The following is a 17992-nucleotide window of genomic DNA, read 5'->3' on the forward strand; positions in this document are numbered from 1 at the left end:
ATGGGATATCATAGCAGATATAATAGCAGAAGCTGAGCATGCTATACTGAACAAAAATATAAAGCAACATGTAAAGGGTTGGTCCCATGTTTCATGAGCTGAAATAAAAGATCCCAGAAATGTTCCATATGCACAAAAAAAAAACGTATTTCTCTCAAATGTGCACAAATTTGTTTACATCCCGTAAGTGAGCATTTCTCCTTTGCCAAGATAATCCATCTACCTGACAGGTGTGGCATATCAAGAAGATTATTAAACAGCATGATTATTACACAGGTGTGCCTTGTGCTGGGGACAATAAAAGGCCACTCTAAAATGTGCAGTTGTCTCATACAACATAATGCTACAGATGTCCCAAGTTTTGAAGGAGCGTGCAATTGGCACCAGAGCTGTTGCCAGAGAGTTGAATGTTAATTTCTCTACCATAAACCACCTCCAATGTCGTTTTAGAGAATTTGGCAGTACGTCCAACCGGCCTCACAAACCGCAGACCACATGTAACCACGCCTGTCCAGGACCTCCACATCTGGCTTTTTCACCTGCGGGATTGTCTGAGACCAGCCACCCGGATAGCTGATGAAACTGAGCAGTACTTCTGTCTTTAATAAATCCCTTTTGTGGGGAAAACTCAGTCTGATTGGCTGGGCCTGTCTCCCCAGTGGCCCTCCCAGGCCACCCATGGCTGCACCCCTACCCATTCATGTGAAATCTATAGATTTATGCCTAATGAATTTATTTAAATTGACTGATTTCCTTACTGTAACTCAGAAATTGTTGCATGTTGCATTTATATTTCTGTTCAGTATATTTTGTACTTGATCTACCAAAGTGTTGAATAGTATTTCCATATAGATAGATATAGGACTCTAGTGCCCAAAATACTTTTTAACATGGGCAGCACCATTGAAGACTTTCACCATTTTGAAGTAGTCAACTGGGTGAAACTTCCAATGGGTCAAGGATTTTTTTTATTTAACTAGGCAAGTCAGTTAAGAACAAATTCTTATTTACAATGAAGGCCTACACCAGCCAAACCCAGACGACGCTGGGCCAATTGAGCGCTGTCCTATGGGACTCCCAATCACTGCCGGTTGTGATACAGCCTGGATTCGAACCAGGGTGTCTGTAGTGATGCCTCAAGCACTGAGATGCAGTGCCTTAGACCGCTGTGCCACTCGGGTGCCTACATAAGGCACCCAGGTTCATGAATCTGAAAGGACAGCAACCGTTATACCAGCGCACTCATGTAGGATAGTGCACTTTTTGTGCCCGTGACAAAAAAAAATGTGGGGGGGGGGGCCCTTAATGTGGAGTATGAAATCATTTTTACACAACTCATTTTTGCTATGTTCTTTTTTTACATCCGTTATTAGACAGTGGCAACGATGATGATTATGAACATGGTCTTTTCGCCTGCTAATGCCTGCAATGCAGTGAAGAAAATGATATGACAACAGTAACGTCTAATGTAACTGGCCCCTCTAACAGTACAACTGGCCCCAGCTTGGCCCCCCCAGTTGAAATGGTCTAGAACTGCCACTGGTTTCATCTAATTATATCTACCAGTAAATGCTAACTAATGCAACAATAGGTATGCAAACCAGGTATTGAAAAAGTTTAGTCCGACGTGTTGGTTAATAGGCTTTTTGTAACGCACAATTGTCATCATGCCCGTTTGCATCAGGGGCGTACACATGGATGGGCCTTGGTGGACAGAAGCCCATCCACTGGGAAGCCAGACCCTGACAGGCCCACCCAATTCGACTGATGTGGTTTCAGCATTGTTGTGGACATAGACCATCAATTTATTTATATATACAAAATGTGATTTTGAGTGAAAATCCAAACACACACAGTTCCACACACCAGATTATGATTATTTGACAAAATTACAATCATGGTCTTGAATTGGACTCGCATTCTTCTGGTCTCAGTCTTGGACCCCTTGTCCCCCCCCGGTCCTGGATCGGTCTCAGTGGTCTCGAACACAACACTGTCTTTAAGGGTGACCACTCCAATTTATCTTAAATTGGGATTGAGATGTAAAACAGTGCCTGAAAACTACATCCAAGATGTGATGAAAAGGGATGCCAAAGTGAAACTTTGATCAGATCTGATATAGTACACTCTACAAAATCAGCAAATTTGTATCCCCTCCACATTATGAAGCCAGGTTTTATCTAGTTCTGACCACATACAGTAACAGTGAATACCGACTCATTGATTTTAATCTCTGGCAAAATGCCAATGCACCTTGAGGACAAATATAGCATCCGGAGCCATGCATTACCAACAGCAAGGTTGTGGATTTCACATAGTGGGTCTGAATGGAGATAAGGGATAGAAGGTTGTGGACAGGAGCTCTTCAAATCTTATCTTATGTCATTCAGTCATTAGATGTTTTCATCAGCTGTCACAAAGAAGCAGTCCAGACTTTATTTTTAGTTTCTTCAGCTGGACTGTTGGAAAGATGTTGGAACCAGGGAGGTTCTATGGAAGCTACAGTAGCTTCAGTTCTAGCTCTACATCCTCAACCGCCTAACCTCTGTGACACCATCCCTCTTAGTCCACCTTCTTAGGCTTGCGATTCTTCCAGGTGACCACTCCAATGAAGGTACCTGAGGAGGAGAAGAAAATGTCTGTTTTAAGGAGAATAATATGGTCACTGTTCATAAAGGCCAGACTAAAATACAGTAGATGCCACACAGAATCACCAATGTGTGTACTGCATATGGATCTGTAGTTAAAGTGGAAATTCCAGCATGTTTTACATTTTCTGTCAGGTGAGCACTTCGATTTGGTCATTTTCACGTATTCATTAAAAAAAATGTATAGTAAGGCAATTGTGAAAATTCTACAGCAATATAGGAGTGGGGAAGTGACCGTGGGTTTGTACAATTAATAGACACTGCAGTAAATAAAAGCAAATAAAAACATCTGTCCAGGACCGGCGTCTACGCAGACCGGTGCGCCATAGCCAATCAGACCTATAAGCAAATAGCCCTTTGCGACACGTGCCTGCCATCATTCACTTTGACTGGACGTTTACAGGCAGTAGCAACAGCGCAACTTTATAACATTAGAACACATTCACCAAAAGCAACAAAATACACCTGAATGGATTTCTGCAATTATGTTAATACCACAGGAGTCATTTACATTTGAGAACTTCACAATCCTATTGATCAAACAACCATGAAAAAGGTAGGCTCGCTTTCCCTCAATTGCCTATGCACATCAACAACTAATGCTAGCCAGAGTGAGGTGCTAAAATCTAATGCAGGGATGCAAACTGGTGGGGGCCCAAAAAGGGCTGAAACATGCAAAGAAAATCCCTGCTTGGGGGAAATGCAGGTTAACTAATTAAACAACAAAGAATATGATCTACATGATCAGTCTCTGTGTGTAAAATAAAAAGTGGTTCATGTGAACCTAAAGAAAGCAATCCACTGTTATTTGTTGCCTAGACTAATGCAAAAAAAAAAGTATTGACAAAAAAACAAAAAACAACACACTAATATTGCAGTTAGCCATGACAGTCTTTATAATAGAACGCTTATGACCACACACATCTAAATATTGCACTTGGGGAAAAAAACATCTTAAAGTAGAAATAGAATGAAACAAACAGGCATTCTATTTTAGCTCTATAGACATTGATCAAGTGCACAAGGCTACGTGTGCAAAAATAACGTTCACCGAGTTAAAACCCTCACACACACACGTTACTGTCAAGTTCAACACAACAAAAACAATATCTTTGGGCTACACTGTACATTATACACTTTCTGCCTATGGACATCCATCTACAATGTGCCAGCAAAAGTGAGAGGGGGAAAGTGTGTGGTGTTTCTTTCACTTCTATAGTGGCATCCAGTTTAAGCCAGGCCCAGCTCCAGCTACACTTGATCCCTGAATCCACTTGTTTAACAAGCAACGCTTCATTTTCACCCAATTCTCTCATTCTGAAAATTAACCACATACTGTAGAGGGAAAACATTAGTTAACAGATAGTGGTTAGTTCATTAGCTAGTTAACATTTCACACAGATTGTCAGGGTCCAGTAAGCAACTAACACGTTATAACTTCACTACGAGCTCACAGAACAGGGCTCCGGGCAGCCGAGCGGAAATGGAGGAAAACTCGCCTCCCTGCAGACCTGGCATCCTTTCACTCCCTCCTCTCTACATTCTCCTCTTCTGTCTCTGCTGCTAAAGCCACTTTCTACCACTCTAAATTCCAAGCATCTGCCTCTAACCCTAGGAAGCTCTTTGCTACCTTCTCCTCCCTCCTGAATCCTCCTCCCCCTCCTCCCTCTCTGCGGATGACTTCGTCAACCATTTTGAAAAGAAGGTTGACGATATCCGATCCTCGTTTGCTAAGTGAAACGACACCGCTGGTCCTGCTCACACTGCCTTACCCTGTGCTTTGACCTCTTTCTCCCCTCTCTCTCCAGATGAAATCTCGCGTCTTGTGACGGCCGGCCGCCCAACAACCTGCCCACTTGACCCTATCCCCTCCTCTCTTCTCCAGACCATATCCGGAGACCTTCTCCCCTTCCTCACCTCGCTCATCAACTCATCCTTGACCGCTGGCTACGTCCCTTCCGTCTTCAAGAGAGCGAGAGTTGCACCCCTTCTGAAAAAACCTACACTCGATCCCTCCGATGTCAACAACTACAGACCAGTATCCCTTCTTTCTTTTCTCTCCAAAACTCTTGAACGTGCCGTCCTTGGCCAGCTCTCCTGCTATCTCTCTCAGAATGACCTTCTTGATCCTAATCAGTCAGGTTTCAAGACTGGGCATTCAACTGAGACTGCTCTTCTCTGTGTCACGGAGGCTCTCCGCACTGCTAAAGCTAACTCTCTCTCCTCTGCTCTCATCCTTCTAGACCTATCTGCTGCCTTTGATACTGTGAACCATCAGATCCTCCTCTCCACCCTCTCCGAGTTGGGCATCTCCGGCGCGGCCCACGCTTGGATTGCGTCCTACCTGACAGGTCGCTCCTACCAGGTGGCGTGGCGAGAATCTGTCTCCGCACCACGCGCTCTCACCACTGGTGTCCCCCAGGGCTCTGTTCTAGGCCCTCTCCTATTCTCGCTATACACCAAGTCACTTGGCTCTGTCATATCCTCACATGGTCTCTCCTATCATTGCTATGCAGACGACACACAATTAATCTTCTCCTTTCCCCCTTCTGATAACCAGGCGGCGAATCGCATCTCTGCATGTCTGTCAGACATATCAGTGTGGATGACGGATCACCACCTCAAGCTGAACCTCGGCAAGACGGAGCTGCTCTTCCTCCCGGGGAAGGACTGCCCGTTCCATGATCTCGCCATCACGGTTGACAACTCCCTTGTGTCCTCCTCCCAGAGTGCTAAGAACCTTGGCGTGATCCTGGACAACACCCTGTCGTTCTCCACTAACATCAAGGCGGTGACCCGATCCTGTAGGTTCATGCTCTACAACATTCGCAGAGTACGACCCTGCCTCACACAGGAAGCGGCGCAGGTCCTAATCCAGGCACTTGTCATCTCCCGTCTGGATTACTGCAACTCGCTGTTGGCTGGGCTCCCTGCCTGTGCCATTAAACCCCTACAACTCATCCAGAACGCCGCAGCCCGTCTGGTGTTCAACCTTCCCAAGTTCTCTCACGTCACCCCGCTCCTCCGCTCTCTCCACTGGCTTCCAGTTGAAGCTCGCATCCGCTACAAGACCATGGTGATTGCCTACGGAGCTGTGAAGGGAACGGCACCTCCATACCTTCAGGCTCTGATCAGGCCCTACACCCAAACAAGGGCACTGCGTTCATCCACCTCTGGCCTGCTGGCCCCCCTACCTCTGAGGAAGCACAGTTCCCGCTCAGCCCAGTCAGAACTGTTCGCTGCTCTGGCACCCCAATGGTGGAACAAGCTCCCTCACGACGCCAGGACAGCGGAGTCAATCACCACCTTCCGGAGACACCTGAAACCCCACCTCTTTAAGGAATACCTAGGATAGGATAAAGTAATCCTTCTAACCCCCCCCCCCCCCCTTAAAAGATTTAGATGCACTATTGTAAAGTGGTTGTTCCACTGGATATCATAAGGTGAATGCACCAATCTGTAAGTCGCTCTGGATAAGAGCGTCTGCTAAATGACTTAAATGTAATGTAATGTAAATGTAATAACTTGAACGGCAAGGAGTCGTATACCAGTTAATACTAAATCAAATCAAATTTTATAAGTCACATGTGCCAAATACAATGTGGTGTAGACCTTAGTGAAATGCTTACTTACGAGCCCCTAACCAACAGTGCAGTTTAAAAAATACAGATAAGAAGAGATAAAAGTAACAAGTAATTAAAGAGCAGCAGTAAAAAAAGAATATATACAGGGGTGCCGGTACAGAGTCAATGTGTGGGGGCACCGGTTAATTGAGGTAGTATGTACATGTAGGTAGAGTTAATTAAAGTGACTACGCATAGTGACAACAGAGAGTGGCAGTGGTTCTGGAGGGGAGGGGGGACAATGCAAATAGCCTGGGTAGCCATTTGACTAGATGTTCAGGAGTCTTAGAAGCTGTTTAGAAGCCTTTTGGACCTAGACTTGGTGCTCCGGTACCTCTTGCCGTGTGGTAGCAGAGAGAACAGTCTATGACTAGGGTGGCTGGAGTCTTTGACAATTTTCAGGGCCTTCCTCTGACACCGCCTGGTATAGAGGTCATGGATGGCAGGAAGCTTGGCCCCAGTGATGTACTGGGCCGTTTGCACTACCCTCTGTAGTGCCTTGCGGTCGGAGGCCGAGCAGTTGCCATACCAGGCAGTGATGCAACCAGTCAGGATGCTCTCGATGGTGCAGCTGTAGAACCTTTTGAGGATCTGAGGACCTATGCCAAATCTTTTCAGTCACCTGAGGGGGAATAGGTTTTGTCGTGCCCGCTTCACAACTGTCATGGTGTGCTTGGACCAAGTTAGTTTGTTGGTGATGTGGACGCCAAGGAACTTGAAGCTCTCAACCTGCTCCACTGCAGCCCCGTCGAAGAGAATGTGGGCGTGCTCGGTCCTCTTTTTCCTGTAGTCCACCATCATCTCCTTTGTCTTGATCATGTTGAGGGAGAGGTTGTTGTCCTGGCACCACACGGCCAGGTCTCTGACCTCCTCCCTATAGGCTGTCTCGTTGTTGTCGGTGATCAGGCCTACCACTGTTGTGTCATCAGCAAATTTAATGATGGTGTTGGAGTAGTGCGTGGCCGTGCAGTCATGATCGAACGGGGAGTACAGGAGGGGGCTGAGCACACACCCCTGAGGGGCCCCTGTGTTGAGGATCAGCGTGGCGGACGTGTTGTTACCTACCCTTACCACCTGGGGGCGGCCTGTCAGGAAGTCCAGGATCCAGTTGCAGAGGGAGGTGTTTAGTCCCAGGGTCCTGAGCTTATTGATGAGCTTTGAGGGCACTATGGGGTTGAACGCTGAGCTGTAGTCAATGAATAGCATTCTCACATAGGTGATCCTTTTGTCCAGGTGGGAAAGGGCAGTGTGGAGTGCAATAGAGACTGCATCATCTGTGGATCTCTTGGGGCGGTAGGCAAATTGGAGAGGGTCTAGGGTTTCTGGGATAATGGTGTTGATGTGAGCCATGACCAGCCTTTCAAAGCATTTCATGGCTACAGACGTGAGTGCTACGGGTCGGTAGTCATTTAGGCAGGTTACCTTAGTGTTCTTGGGCACAGGCACTGTGGTGGTCTGCTTAAAACATGTTGGTATTACAGACTCGGACAGGGAGAGGTTGAAAATGTCAGTGAAGACACTTGCTAGTTGGTCAGTGCATGCTCGCAGTACACGTCCTGGTAATCCGTCTGGCCCTGCGGCCTTGTGAATGTTGACCTGTCTAAAGGTCTTACTCACATCGGCTGCGGAGAGCATGATCACACAGTCTTCCGGTACAGCTGGTGCTCTCATGCATGTTTCAGTGTTATTTCCCTCAAAGCGAGCATAAAGTAGTTTAGCTCATCCGGTAGGCTTGTGTCACTGGGCAGCTCTAGGCTTTGCTTCCCTTTGTAGATTAATGGTTTGCAGGCCCTGCCACATCCGACGAGCATCAGAGCCGGTGAAGTACGACTCGATCTCAGTCTTGTATTGACGCTTTGCCTGTTTCATCGTTTGTCGGTGGGCATAGAGGGATTTCTTATAAGCGAATTGGTTAGGTTACTAATGTTAGCTCATCTGATGTTGTAACGTTAGCTAGCTGTCTGACTATTAGCAAGCTAATTGTCACACCATAAACTTTTGATCAGATGAGTTGGCTAATGTTGCTCAACATTTCTCTGGCTAGTTAACAGAGAATTCGATCCAGCTAGCAAGATACTTAACAATGCTAATACTTGTTCCACCACACTTTCTCCCTCACCTCAAATTTTCCAAATCCCAGTTATTTTTCGGTTACAGCTCATGAAGTACTCTTTATCACCTTCTCATCACCTTCTCACCCCCGTCTCCGTGGTCAAGCTTCTCATATAACGTTACCTCTTCGTTGTTATGTGAACGATTGGCAGAGCCTTGGATACAGCCAGTATTGCTCCAAACCACCTCCCCTCCCAAATTTTTCTCATCGGACCTACACGAGTCACGAAGCTATGTCACCTATTTTGGATTCAAAACGACGAATTTCGCCGAAAGGAGACTAGTGTGCATCCCTGCTAATGAGAGAACATTAGATAAACCCTCTCAAACTTTTTCAGCTAGTTGGCCTTCAAAATTGCACTGATAAACGATGGGGAATAGTATCCTGCTCGTACTTCTGCAATGCATGCTTGTCAGAACCCACATTTTGACAACTGAATGGGAACTTGCCTACCCACCCATTTGATCTATGCCAAATACATTTGATTGACAACTAAGATATATGTTAACTGCGGATAAGTCATTCAAGTTCAGCATAGTTAGCTAGTTAGGAAAGTGATCTCTAGCTGTAGCCAATGAAAAACGGTATGATTGGGAAAAGTCGGTCACTCACCCACTCCTCCAACGACATGACATCCTCCCAGCAGCTAGCTAACTTTAGGATCCGTATTTTTAGCATGCTAAATAAATAGCTAGCTACATAAATAGAGTTTGGGGTGTCAAACTCAATCAGTGCATGGGCCAGATTGAAAAAAAAAAACCGAATTCATGGCCCAGACCTAGCCATTTTTCTTTTTACAAAAAACTAAAAAGCTAACCCGGCCACTGTATTATTTGGAAAAAAATATGGCCCTTTATAATGTCCACTTATGTACATAGGATACTGTATATAGCATTTTAACATTAAAATAAAAAATATAAATAATATTTGTCCTGCCTTTGCTGCTATGCTTGCGTAATATGCTACGACCTTAATCAAAAAGTATTTAATAACAAAAACATAGCTATAAGTTGTTGTAAGATTTAAACTTAAAACATGTTTATTTATTTTTTTGCACTGCATGGATCACCGGTGTGGTTAAATGCAGCATTGCTGTATGGTGCACTCAAAACGTATTGTAGTTGAGTAGCCAGCCTAGGCTACTGCTCTGATTTTGCTGTAATAGGCCTACATGTTTTTCCTTTGCATGGTGTTTTGTTGCAGGTTGTTTTTTAGTTGTTCATTGTCAAGCTTTAAAAAACGAAACCCGACAGCAGCCTAGCTAGGAGTGTCTGTACTCTTTCCCTCCACTGTGTAGCTGTAAATGGAATACAAATGCAGCGCAATTGAAGTTGAATTCACCTATGCAACCACATCAGGCAGTCATTTCATAAAGTAGATGACTCGACTGACTCATTTATACTCGCTTGTGCGTAATATTCAGACTGCGGGCCTTGGGTTTGACACGTGTGCTAGCCTCTTACCCACGTTATGACTGACTTTGCCCTTGCTAGTTTGATTGTACTGACATTCCCAGCCTTAGTTACAGTCGTCCATTTTCCCCAAAAAATATTTCTGTAATGAAAACTGAAACAGAGCATCCCGAATGGGTGGAGGCAGCAAACAATGTACCAGGCCAGCTGTGATTTACAACCTGATAGCAATATTTTTTAGAGTACCAAGAAATGTATTGGTGAATTATATTAATCATGTATTGAACTGCATCCATCTATTTTGCCAACAATGCCTTACTGTATGTCATGGAATTTTGACTCAAATATAACCTCTCTTTAAAACCCCTTGAGTTGGTTTCAAAGCATAAACTGGGATTTTTATATTTCTGACTGATATTATGTTTGTTTCATATTAGCAAAGTAGTTAAAACACTGTCAGTACCACTTTAAGTTCTGGTAATTTGTAGACCACCAGATAGACAACACAGCAGCACCTAGCTCAGGAAGATCCTTGTGAACAAACAGAATGCCCTAGAATACATAGATCCTATGTCTATCCAGTTCTTTCAGATCTACAGGCAGGGAACAGGGAAGGGACCAAAACACTGGATTAGAACCCATCCAATGTAGCATTCCAGAACTCACCTACACTGAGCAGCAGTATCAATGCTGCGATCCCAGGTAGAATGACAGAATACTCCCGTTGAAGAAAATACTGGTGGGCCACATGATCGCTGTCCACGAATGGCTGGAAACGGTACATTATCAGTCAAGTTAGTCAGTGGACACCTAAACGACTTCAGGCAACAAGTTTAATTTGCAGATCTAATCTATTGTCTGGTCCCAGAATGGATTGTGCTGTCTTGGAAAATCATTGGTATGCCATGGCAGGTGTTGGCAAAACAGCACAAACAGATCTTGGACCAGAATAGCAGATCTAGGCTATAAATTACCTACCAGAATGATTACCCATATTGTGTAGTATGTAAACAACAGGAGGCTGAAGCCAACAAGGCCCATGCCAACTGCTTGGTCTGCCCCTGTGGCCTACAAGAAATTAAGACCAAATGTATGGTGTGAGGTTAAAAATAGCTAATGCATCATATGAATAGCTATTATTACTAATAAGAAGAACACTTAGTGCGCATGGCTAGATAGCTATAAGGTGATTAATTTAGCTAACCAGGTAAACTAGCTAACACTACGAAGTTTCATTTGATAATCTGGCCAGGTGATCAAATTAACCATGCATGACACAAAAAAAGACAATAGTGTGATAGATTGCTGTAACTACCATCCAGTACAGACAGGTTTGAGAGATTATCTAGGAAGCTAGCTAGCTAATTCAGTTTAGCATACTTCTGGCTTTGACTTGGTCTCTGGAGCTTCCCTAACAGCTAATTCGTATATAATTAAATATATTTGTAGATATAAATAAAAATGGCAGCATTATGCAGGGTAAATCACAACTTTGTACATTTCTCTCACCATTTCTGACGTGTTGTTTCCGCGTTTGAATCACTTCCGTAAACTGAGAGGTAACCCGGATGTGGAAGTATTTTTTTTACATTGTCACGTGCCCATTACAGTGAAATACCTTTCTTGCATGCTCTTTCCCAACAATGCAGTAATCAATATCAGTAGTACTATAACGAAAAAGTTAAGTAGAACAAAAACACATAATGAATAGAAATAAGATGACCACGAGAAATTAAGAAAGCTATATACAGGGTCACGCTATATACATGGTTTTCTTGGGAGTTGTAGTTGTATTAAAAAGGTTTCTCACTCTTTGGTTGTATGCCAGCATCTATAAAGGTTTTCTGTACAAGTCAGGCAGACTAGAGCACCTTGCCAAATGGTGATTCAAGTTTAAAATAATTATGTTATCATAATTTACTATTAGGCCTGCTACATACATTACTGTTCTTCCGTTTGTCAGTGGTGTAAAGTACTTAAATAAATATATTTTAAAGTACTACCTAAGTAGTTTTGGGGGGTATCTGGACTTTACTTTACTATTCATATTTTTACAACTTTTACTTTTACTTCACTGCATTCCTAAAGAAAATTATGTACTTTTTACTCCATAAATTGTCCCTGACACACAAATGTACTTGTTACATTTTGAATCCTTAGCAGGACAGGAAAATGGTCCAATTCACACACTTATCAAGAGAACATCGCTGGTCATCCCCTGCCTTTGATCTGGTGGACTCACTAAACACACATGCTTAGTTTGTAAATTATGTCTGAGTGTTGGAGTGTGCACCTGGCTATACATAAATAAAACAAATCTAGAAAATTTTGCAGTCTGATTTGCTTAATATAAGAAATTTGAAATTATTTATAGTTTTACTTTTGATACTTAAGTACAGTTTAGCAATTACATTTACTATTGATACTTAAGTATATTTTAAACCAAATACTTTTAGACTTTTACTCAAGTAATATTTTACTGGGTGACTTTCACTTTTACTTGAGTAACTTTCTATTAAGGTATCTTTACTTTTACTCAAGTATGAAAATATGGGTACTTTTTCCACCACTGCCATTTGTCCATTGCTGTTGGGTTACCTCTCAAATTAGTAGGCGTACCCATAATAGAGTAATACCACCTATGAATCTATTTCAACATCCTCCGTGGTAAACATCCTCCTTGCCACCCAACATCTTGTCATAGTTGTACCAGCTGGAGGATTCATGACCTGACATCTCGATCTCATGTAAGTGATGGGTGTATCCTTGAGATGCTAGTGTACACATGTAACTCAGACATATTTCCACTACAAGATGGAGTCAAAGTAACAGCATGATCATCACCGAGGTATAGACTCCTATATGAAATTCTGAGCTACATTGTATTATGGATGTGAAATAAATCAGCCCAAAAGTTTTTCAAATGCCCAACAATAGCTTTATTTCCACAAAATATGACATTTACACTGTTCAAATAGGAAACATTAGAATAGTGTGTAGAAATATAGTTCCAAATTCATCATGTCACAGTGTACCTCCACATGTGAGTTTAAAGTGATAGAATAAATACATTTTAGGAGAAAAAATTAAGATGAGAAAACTTTGGCGCAATGCCTGTAAGTGTGTGTGTAAAATAAATATCTCACAATAATTCTGGAAAATCTGAAAAATTGTCATTTCAATAGTCGTCTATTGATATAAATTCATTAAATGTTGGGTGGACCTCTCGGAGAGTCTTGGACTCGTGTGCATAGTTTTAAAATCAATTTACAAAGATGACAAACTAACAGTGTGGTCCTGTGTGGCTCAGTTGGTAGAGCATGGTGTTTGCAATGCCAGGGTTGTGGGTTCGATTCCCACGGGGGACCAGTTTGGGGGGAAAAATGTATGAAATCTATGCATTCACTCACTACTGTAAGTTGCTCTGGTTAAGAGCATCTGCTAAATGACTGAAATGAAGAAAAAAAATATGTAAGAGGTAAAAAATGGAGGTTAAATAATTAAAATAGGTAAAATGTTAGGTCAAGATAGTTGTCCAGACCTATGTGCTGTTAGGAATAGCATATCTGGTCCACATTCAATCATGGTTCCTCTACCTACTGAGCTGATGAACCTTAGGAAAGGCCCATGTGAGTTTTTGAACCATGAAAGTGATTTACAGTACTCCCCCTCTATCTTTCAGAGAGCAATCTCAGAGTGTTGACTGCCATCCTCTAACTACTGTACCAAGTTATTCAACCCACAACATGGAGGGGATATTCTGGTTGATTTAAAATGCAATGACAAATATCTTATGATGTGTTGCACCAGAGAAATCTCACCCTGTGTTGATTCATTCATATTTCAAATATGCAGGATGAAATCCTTGGCGCTCCATTCATGGCAGCAGAACCTCATGTTAATATGGTTCTACTCTGGTTACAAACAGTCAAGTACGTAGGAAAACAGAACCCAAACAATACAAGGAATATACAACAAGCCCTCTTGTACACATAAAATCAGTAGCAGTAGCAGGAGAATCAGAAACAATCAATTATTTTAACTCTAGAGTAGACCAAAACAAATTTGTATACTAGATTTACAAAGAAGAGCACAGGTTTTCCAATACATCTCTGCTGCATACAAAAAGTAAACCAGCCAGCTGGTTTGGAAATACAAAAAACTAAAATATGAATTAAGTGTTTGCCATTATAACTATTATCAGTTTATCATTAATACAAATTCTTATTATACTACTAAGAGACAGTGTAATGTAATGAGAGGCAGAGTGAAAGAAAGATAATAGTTTTGTTTTAAAAGCTCCTGTTAAAATATACAGATTCAGTGTCTTACTTATATCAAGTTAATGAAATAGAGGTGAATGGTCCACATCAATTTGACACATTCAAATAAAGCTAAGAAGAATGTCTGTGTCGTTAACATTTTCCCATGCATGTGTATTCATGTCAGAGGAGTTTTAGCTTATGCATTTAATGTTTCCTTTTTTCAAGGACATAGAGTACACCCATACAGTATGCACAGCAACATCTACAACGACAATGATGCACACTGGAGAGTGAAACAAAAACAAAAGCACATTGCAACAGCACAAAAATACAAATGTTATTTTTCAAGGGCCAGAATATTGGATATTTTCTCTCTATGCCTCTGAATGTCAAATCTCAGTATGCTTTGAATGTCTGGTGTGGTGTAAATAAAACACATCCTTGTTAGGAAGATACAGTATGTTGAGACTACATGTGTGTAGATAAAAGCCCATTATCACTTTTTTCCTTTGAAATACATTTGAATTGAGCATTAGGTCTGTTTTCCTGCTGAGGACTCAGATCAACTGAAAGGATACTCAGGGGTCAAGAACCGTAAGACAGGCGAGTGGCAAGCTATTTTGATTTCGGCACACATAAACAATCGACTTGCACACGCACATACTACGTTTGCAGCACAGACATACACACATGCACAAACACGCATGCACAGACAGACACACACGGACATACACACGCACAATATGCAGACGTACACACACAAACTCACACATTCTCGCTCCCTCTCCCTCCCTCACAAAGACGTACCCAGGCACACAGGCACAAACATGCATACAAAAGGACATTGTCATTTGGGGATGAGGGTGGATCTTCTTCTGAAAACTCTCCATTGTTAACCAGTGCACACCAGGTGCATTGTGCCACATGGGGCAGCTGCATGAGACTGACCCATTGGCTCTGATTGGCTCTGACTACACCATACCTACAATACAATGTTCTTCTAACACATTCAAAATCCGGGGGCGATAGAAATGAAATGACATTTCCCCCCAGGAAATAGAATAGCTTGGTCATTTTGGAGAAGATGACCAGATACCACTGTCAGTTGTATCATTAGAGCCCTTATTCACTTGTAAGTTGATTTTGCTTGATAACGAGTCAACATCTCGGGTGATATTGCGACTTAAGTGGAATGGCAACAGTTGGACAGCTCATATAGCCAAGGCCACATAGAAAGTATTTCACAAAGAAAGATTATGAAGTTAGCTGGCTAACTTTAGTACCCCACTTCAGTAACTTAACAACATATTATGGGCCCCAATTCAATCAAAATCAGTAACCAGGTTTAAAAAAACAATACTCTTCCCTTGCAGCGAGAAAGCAAGTTTGAAATAATATGCGATCGAGTTTCCTTTTGCATCACACTGTAAACATTGGTTTGTTGAGAACACCAATCCAAAAGTGATTTTTTTGCAGCTCAAGAAGAGTTTTATAATCATTCCAGAAACCTGGTAACGGACAGCTCCTGTGCTTGAGAACAGGGACTGATGTCATGGGCGTGGTGACTCAAATAGGTCTGACATACATGACAGATGAGTGACAGGCCAGGGCCAAAACAGTACAGGGAAACCCACCATCCATATATCCTGAGACAGACACATGACTAACAACAAAAATAGAGAAACCAAGAAAAGTTTAGTCTGATTTTCCTACTTTTACAGTATAGTCACCAAGCCAGCTGGTGAACTTCAGGATAGTGTTTTACTTTAAGGACGTAAAGCAGACTATGTAAAAGACCCAAGGGAGGAGAGGACCAAGGGCGTAGACTAATCGATTACCAACCCTGGCAGTATGTACAGTTGCATATGGCCAGCCATATGTGCACACCTTTTTCTTTCTCAGGTCCGTATATAAACATTATCTATTGTCATATTACATATTTATATGCATATATATTCTATAACATGGGTTATTTGGGCTATACAGTAACTTTGAGACCAGGTCTAGTACTGTTGTTCTGGAATCTGAGGATTGCAAGGGGTTCATCAAAAATTTCACATTGGTCTGTTCAATTTCTCCACATCTTTCTTGGTTTTAGCACACTCCCCTCATTGAATTGATACACAAAATTATACACATAGGGTAAACCATAATGTTCCAACTTGAGGCAGCCACATTTGACTCCAATGCCTTTCCCTGATTTTCAGTGCTGCACTAAAATTTCCACGATGCGATGGTTTCCCATTTCTCTCTCTATCAAGTACTTTGCACACTTTACACCTACGGTCTCACAGATGAAAGCATCGATTAAAAAGCTTTTCTATGTTAATAGTTTATTCATACGTCACACCTCCCACCTACATCACCTTAAATATCTGCTAAAATATCTGATTAAAGGGTTACATCTGTTGTATAGTGGTGTTTGTTGAAGTGGTGTATATCAAAAGGCAGCCAGTCGTATGTGCATTTGTGCACACACACACACACACACACACACACACACGCACACGCACACACACACGCACACGCACACGCACACGCCACACACACACACACACACACACACACACACACACACACACACACACACACACACACACACACACACACACAACAGTTCAAAACAGTGGAGGTGTCTTCAGTGTCCCTCATGTACCCTTTTCCCACAAGCTGAGAGAATGAGTGAGATGGAGGGAGGGGGGTAGAGTGATTTGACATCCGTCCATCTTCATCGCTAGTGGCTCTCGATCACTACTGGCTCAAAGACACCAGCAATCACCCTACAGCAAACACATAATAAGAGGAAGGGGTTCATTTCTTTCTTTTATTACCTTAACAAATTATATGTTCTTGATCCTCATAACATACTGTACACAGATAATCTTGCATGCACAAATCACCTGTTTCCCAGATGTATCCCACTCAGGGCTGTAGTCCCATCTTTGCTGACAAACAGTCTGAGGTTGCTGTCTGTGTGTGGAAGCAGGAATGAAAGACAAGAAAGAGAGAGGGCACACAGAGGGATAAAATAGGTATAGGATAAAATAGTGAGAAGAAGAGCGAGAAGCACAACGTTATCACTGTGTGGTCATGCTCACTGTTGTCATTTTCTATGAGCTATTCCATCAACACAATTGGCCCAGCGTCGTCCGGGTTAGTGTTTGGCCAGGGTAGGCCATCATTGTAAATAAGAATTTGTTCTTAACTGACTTGCCCAGTTAAATAAAGGTTCAATAAATATAAAAAATAAATACACAATCTTCACAACTAGTCTTCACCGTTCCATCATGGCTACTCCCCTTCACATACCTTCTTTATGGTTGTTGACATCAGCAAAGTTCTGGCTCTGGATGATCTTGTCCACAATGTCGTCGGCGTCGATGCGCGTGTCGTCCACCCAGGTGGGGTGGCTTTCCACAGAGTCCTTCTTCCTCCTGGCAGGTCACATGATATGGTTAACCAACAACACCTGATCGAGGCTTTCTCAGTCATCAGTGATTGTGGTGCAGTTAACCAGTAACACCTGATCGAGGCTTTCTCAGTCATCAGTGATTGTGGTGCAGTTAACCAGTAACACCTGATCGAGGCTTTCTCAGTCATCAGTGATTGTGGTGCAGTTAACCAGTAACACCTGATCGAGGCTTTCTCAGTCATCAGTGATTGTGGTGCAGTTAACCAGTAACACCTGATCGAGGCTTTCTCAGTCATCAGTGATTGTGGTGCAGTTAACCAGTAACACCTGATCGAGGCTTTCTCAGTCATCAGTGATTGTGGTGCAGTTAACCAGTAACACCTGATCGAGGCTTTCTCAGTCATCAGTGATTGTGGTGCAGTTAACCAGTAACACCTGATCGAGGCTTTCTCAGTCATCAGTGATTGTGGTGCAGTTAACCAGTAACACCTGATCGAGGCTATTACTATCAAATGCTTT

General features: G+C 42.6%; 2 protein-coding genes across 3 annotated transcripts in view; both read right to left on the reverse strand.

The window, feature by feature from the left end:
- Positions 1-1788: 1788 nt before the first annotated feature.
- On the reverse strand, positions 1789-11349 carry LOC100196808 (dolichyl-phosphate mannosyltransferase subunit 2, regulatory). The gene is given in 4 exon segments (NM_001141830.2): positions 1789-2618; positions 10463-10565; positions 10775-10864; positions 11306-11349. Coding segments are annotated over 4 exon segments (252 nt in total). The 5' UTR covers positions 11309-11349; the 3' UTR covers positions 1789-2562.
- A 5258-nt stretch (positions 11350-16607) lies between these two features.
- Positions 16608-17992, reverse strand: part of LOC106562839 (early estrogen-induced gene 1 protein) — a 75587-nt gene continuing 74202 nt past the window's right edge. For both annotated transcript variants that reach the window (XM_014127880.3, XM_014127881.3), the window contains exons 10-12: positions 17371-17495; positions 16962-17031; positions 16608-16841 (exon numbers count right to left, since the gene is read on the reverse strand). In XM_014127880.3, coding sequence (XP_013983355.2) covers positions 16796-16841; positions 16962-17031; positions 17371-17495 — 241 coding nt within the window. In that variant the 3' untranslated portion in view covers positions 16608-16795. The remainder of the gene's footprint in view (positions 16842-16961; positions 17032-17370; positions 17496-17992) is intronic.

This window comes from Salmo salar, chromosome 11 (assembly GCF_965601325.2).
Source record: "Salmo salar chromosome 11, fSalSal1, whole genome shotgun sequence".
In the NCBI taxonomy this organism is placed as follows: Eukaryota; Metazoa; Chordata; class Actinopteri; order Salmoniformes; family Salmonidae; genus Salmo; species Salmo salar.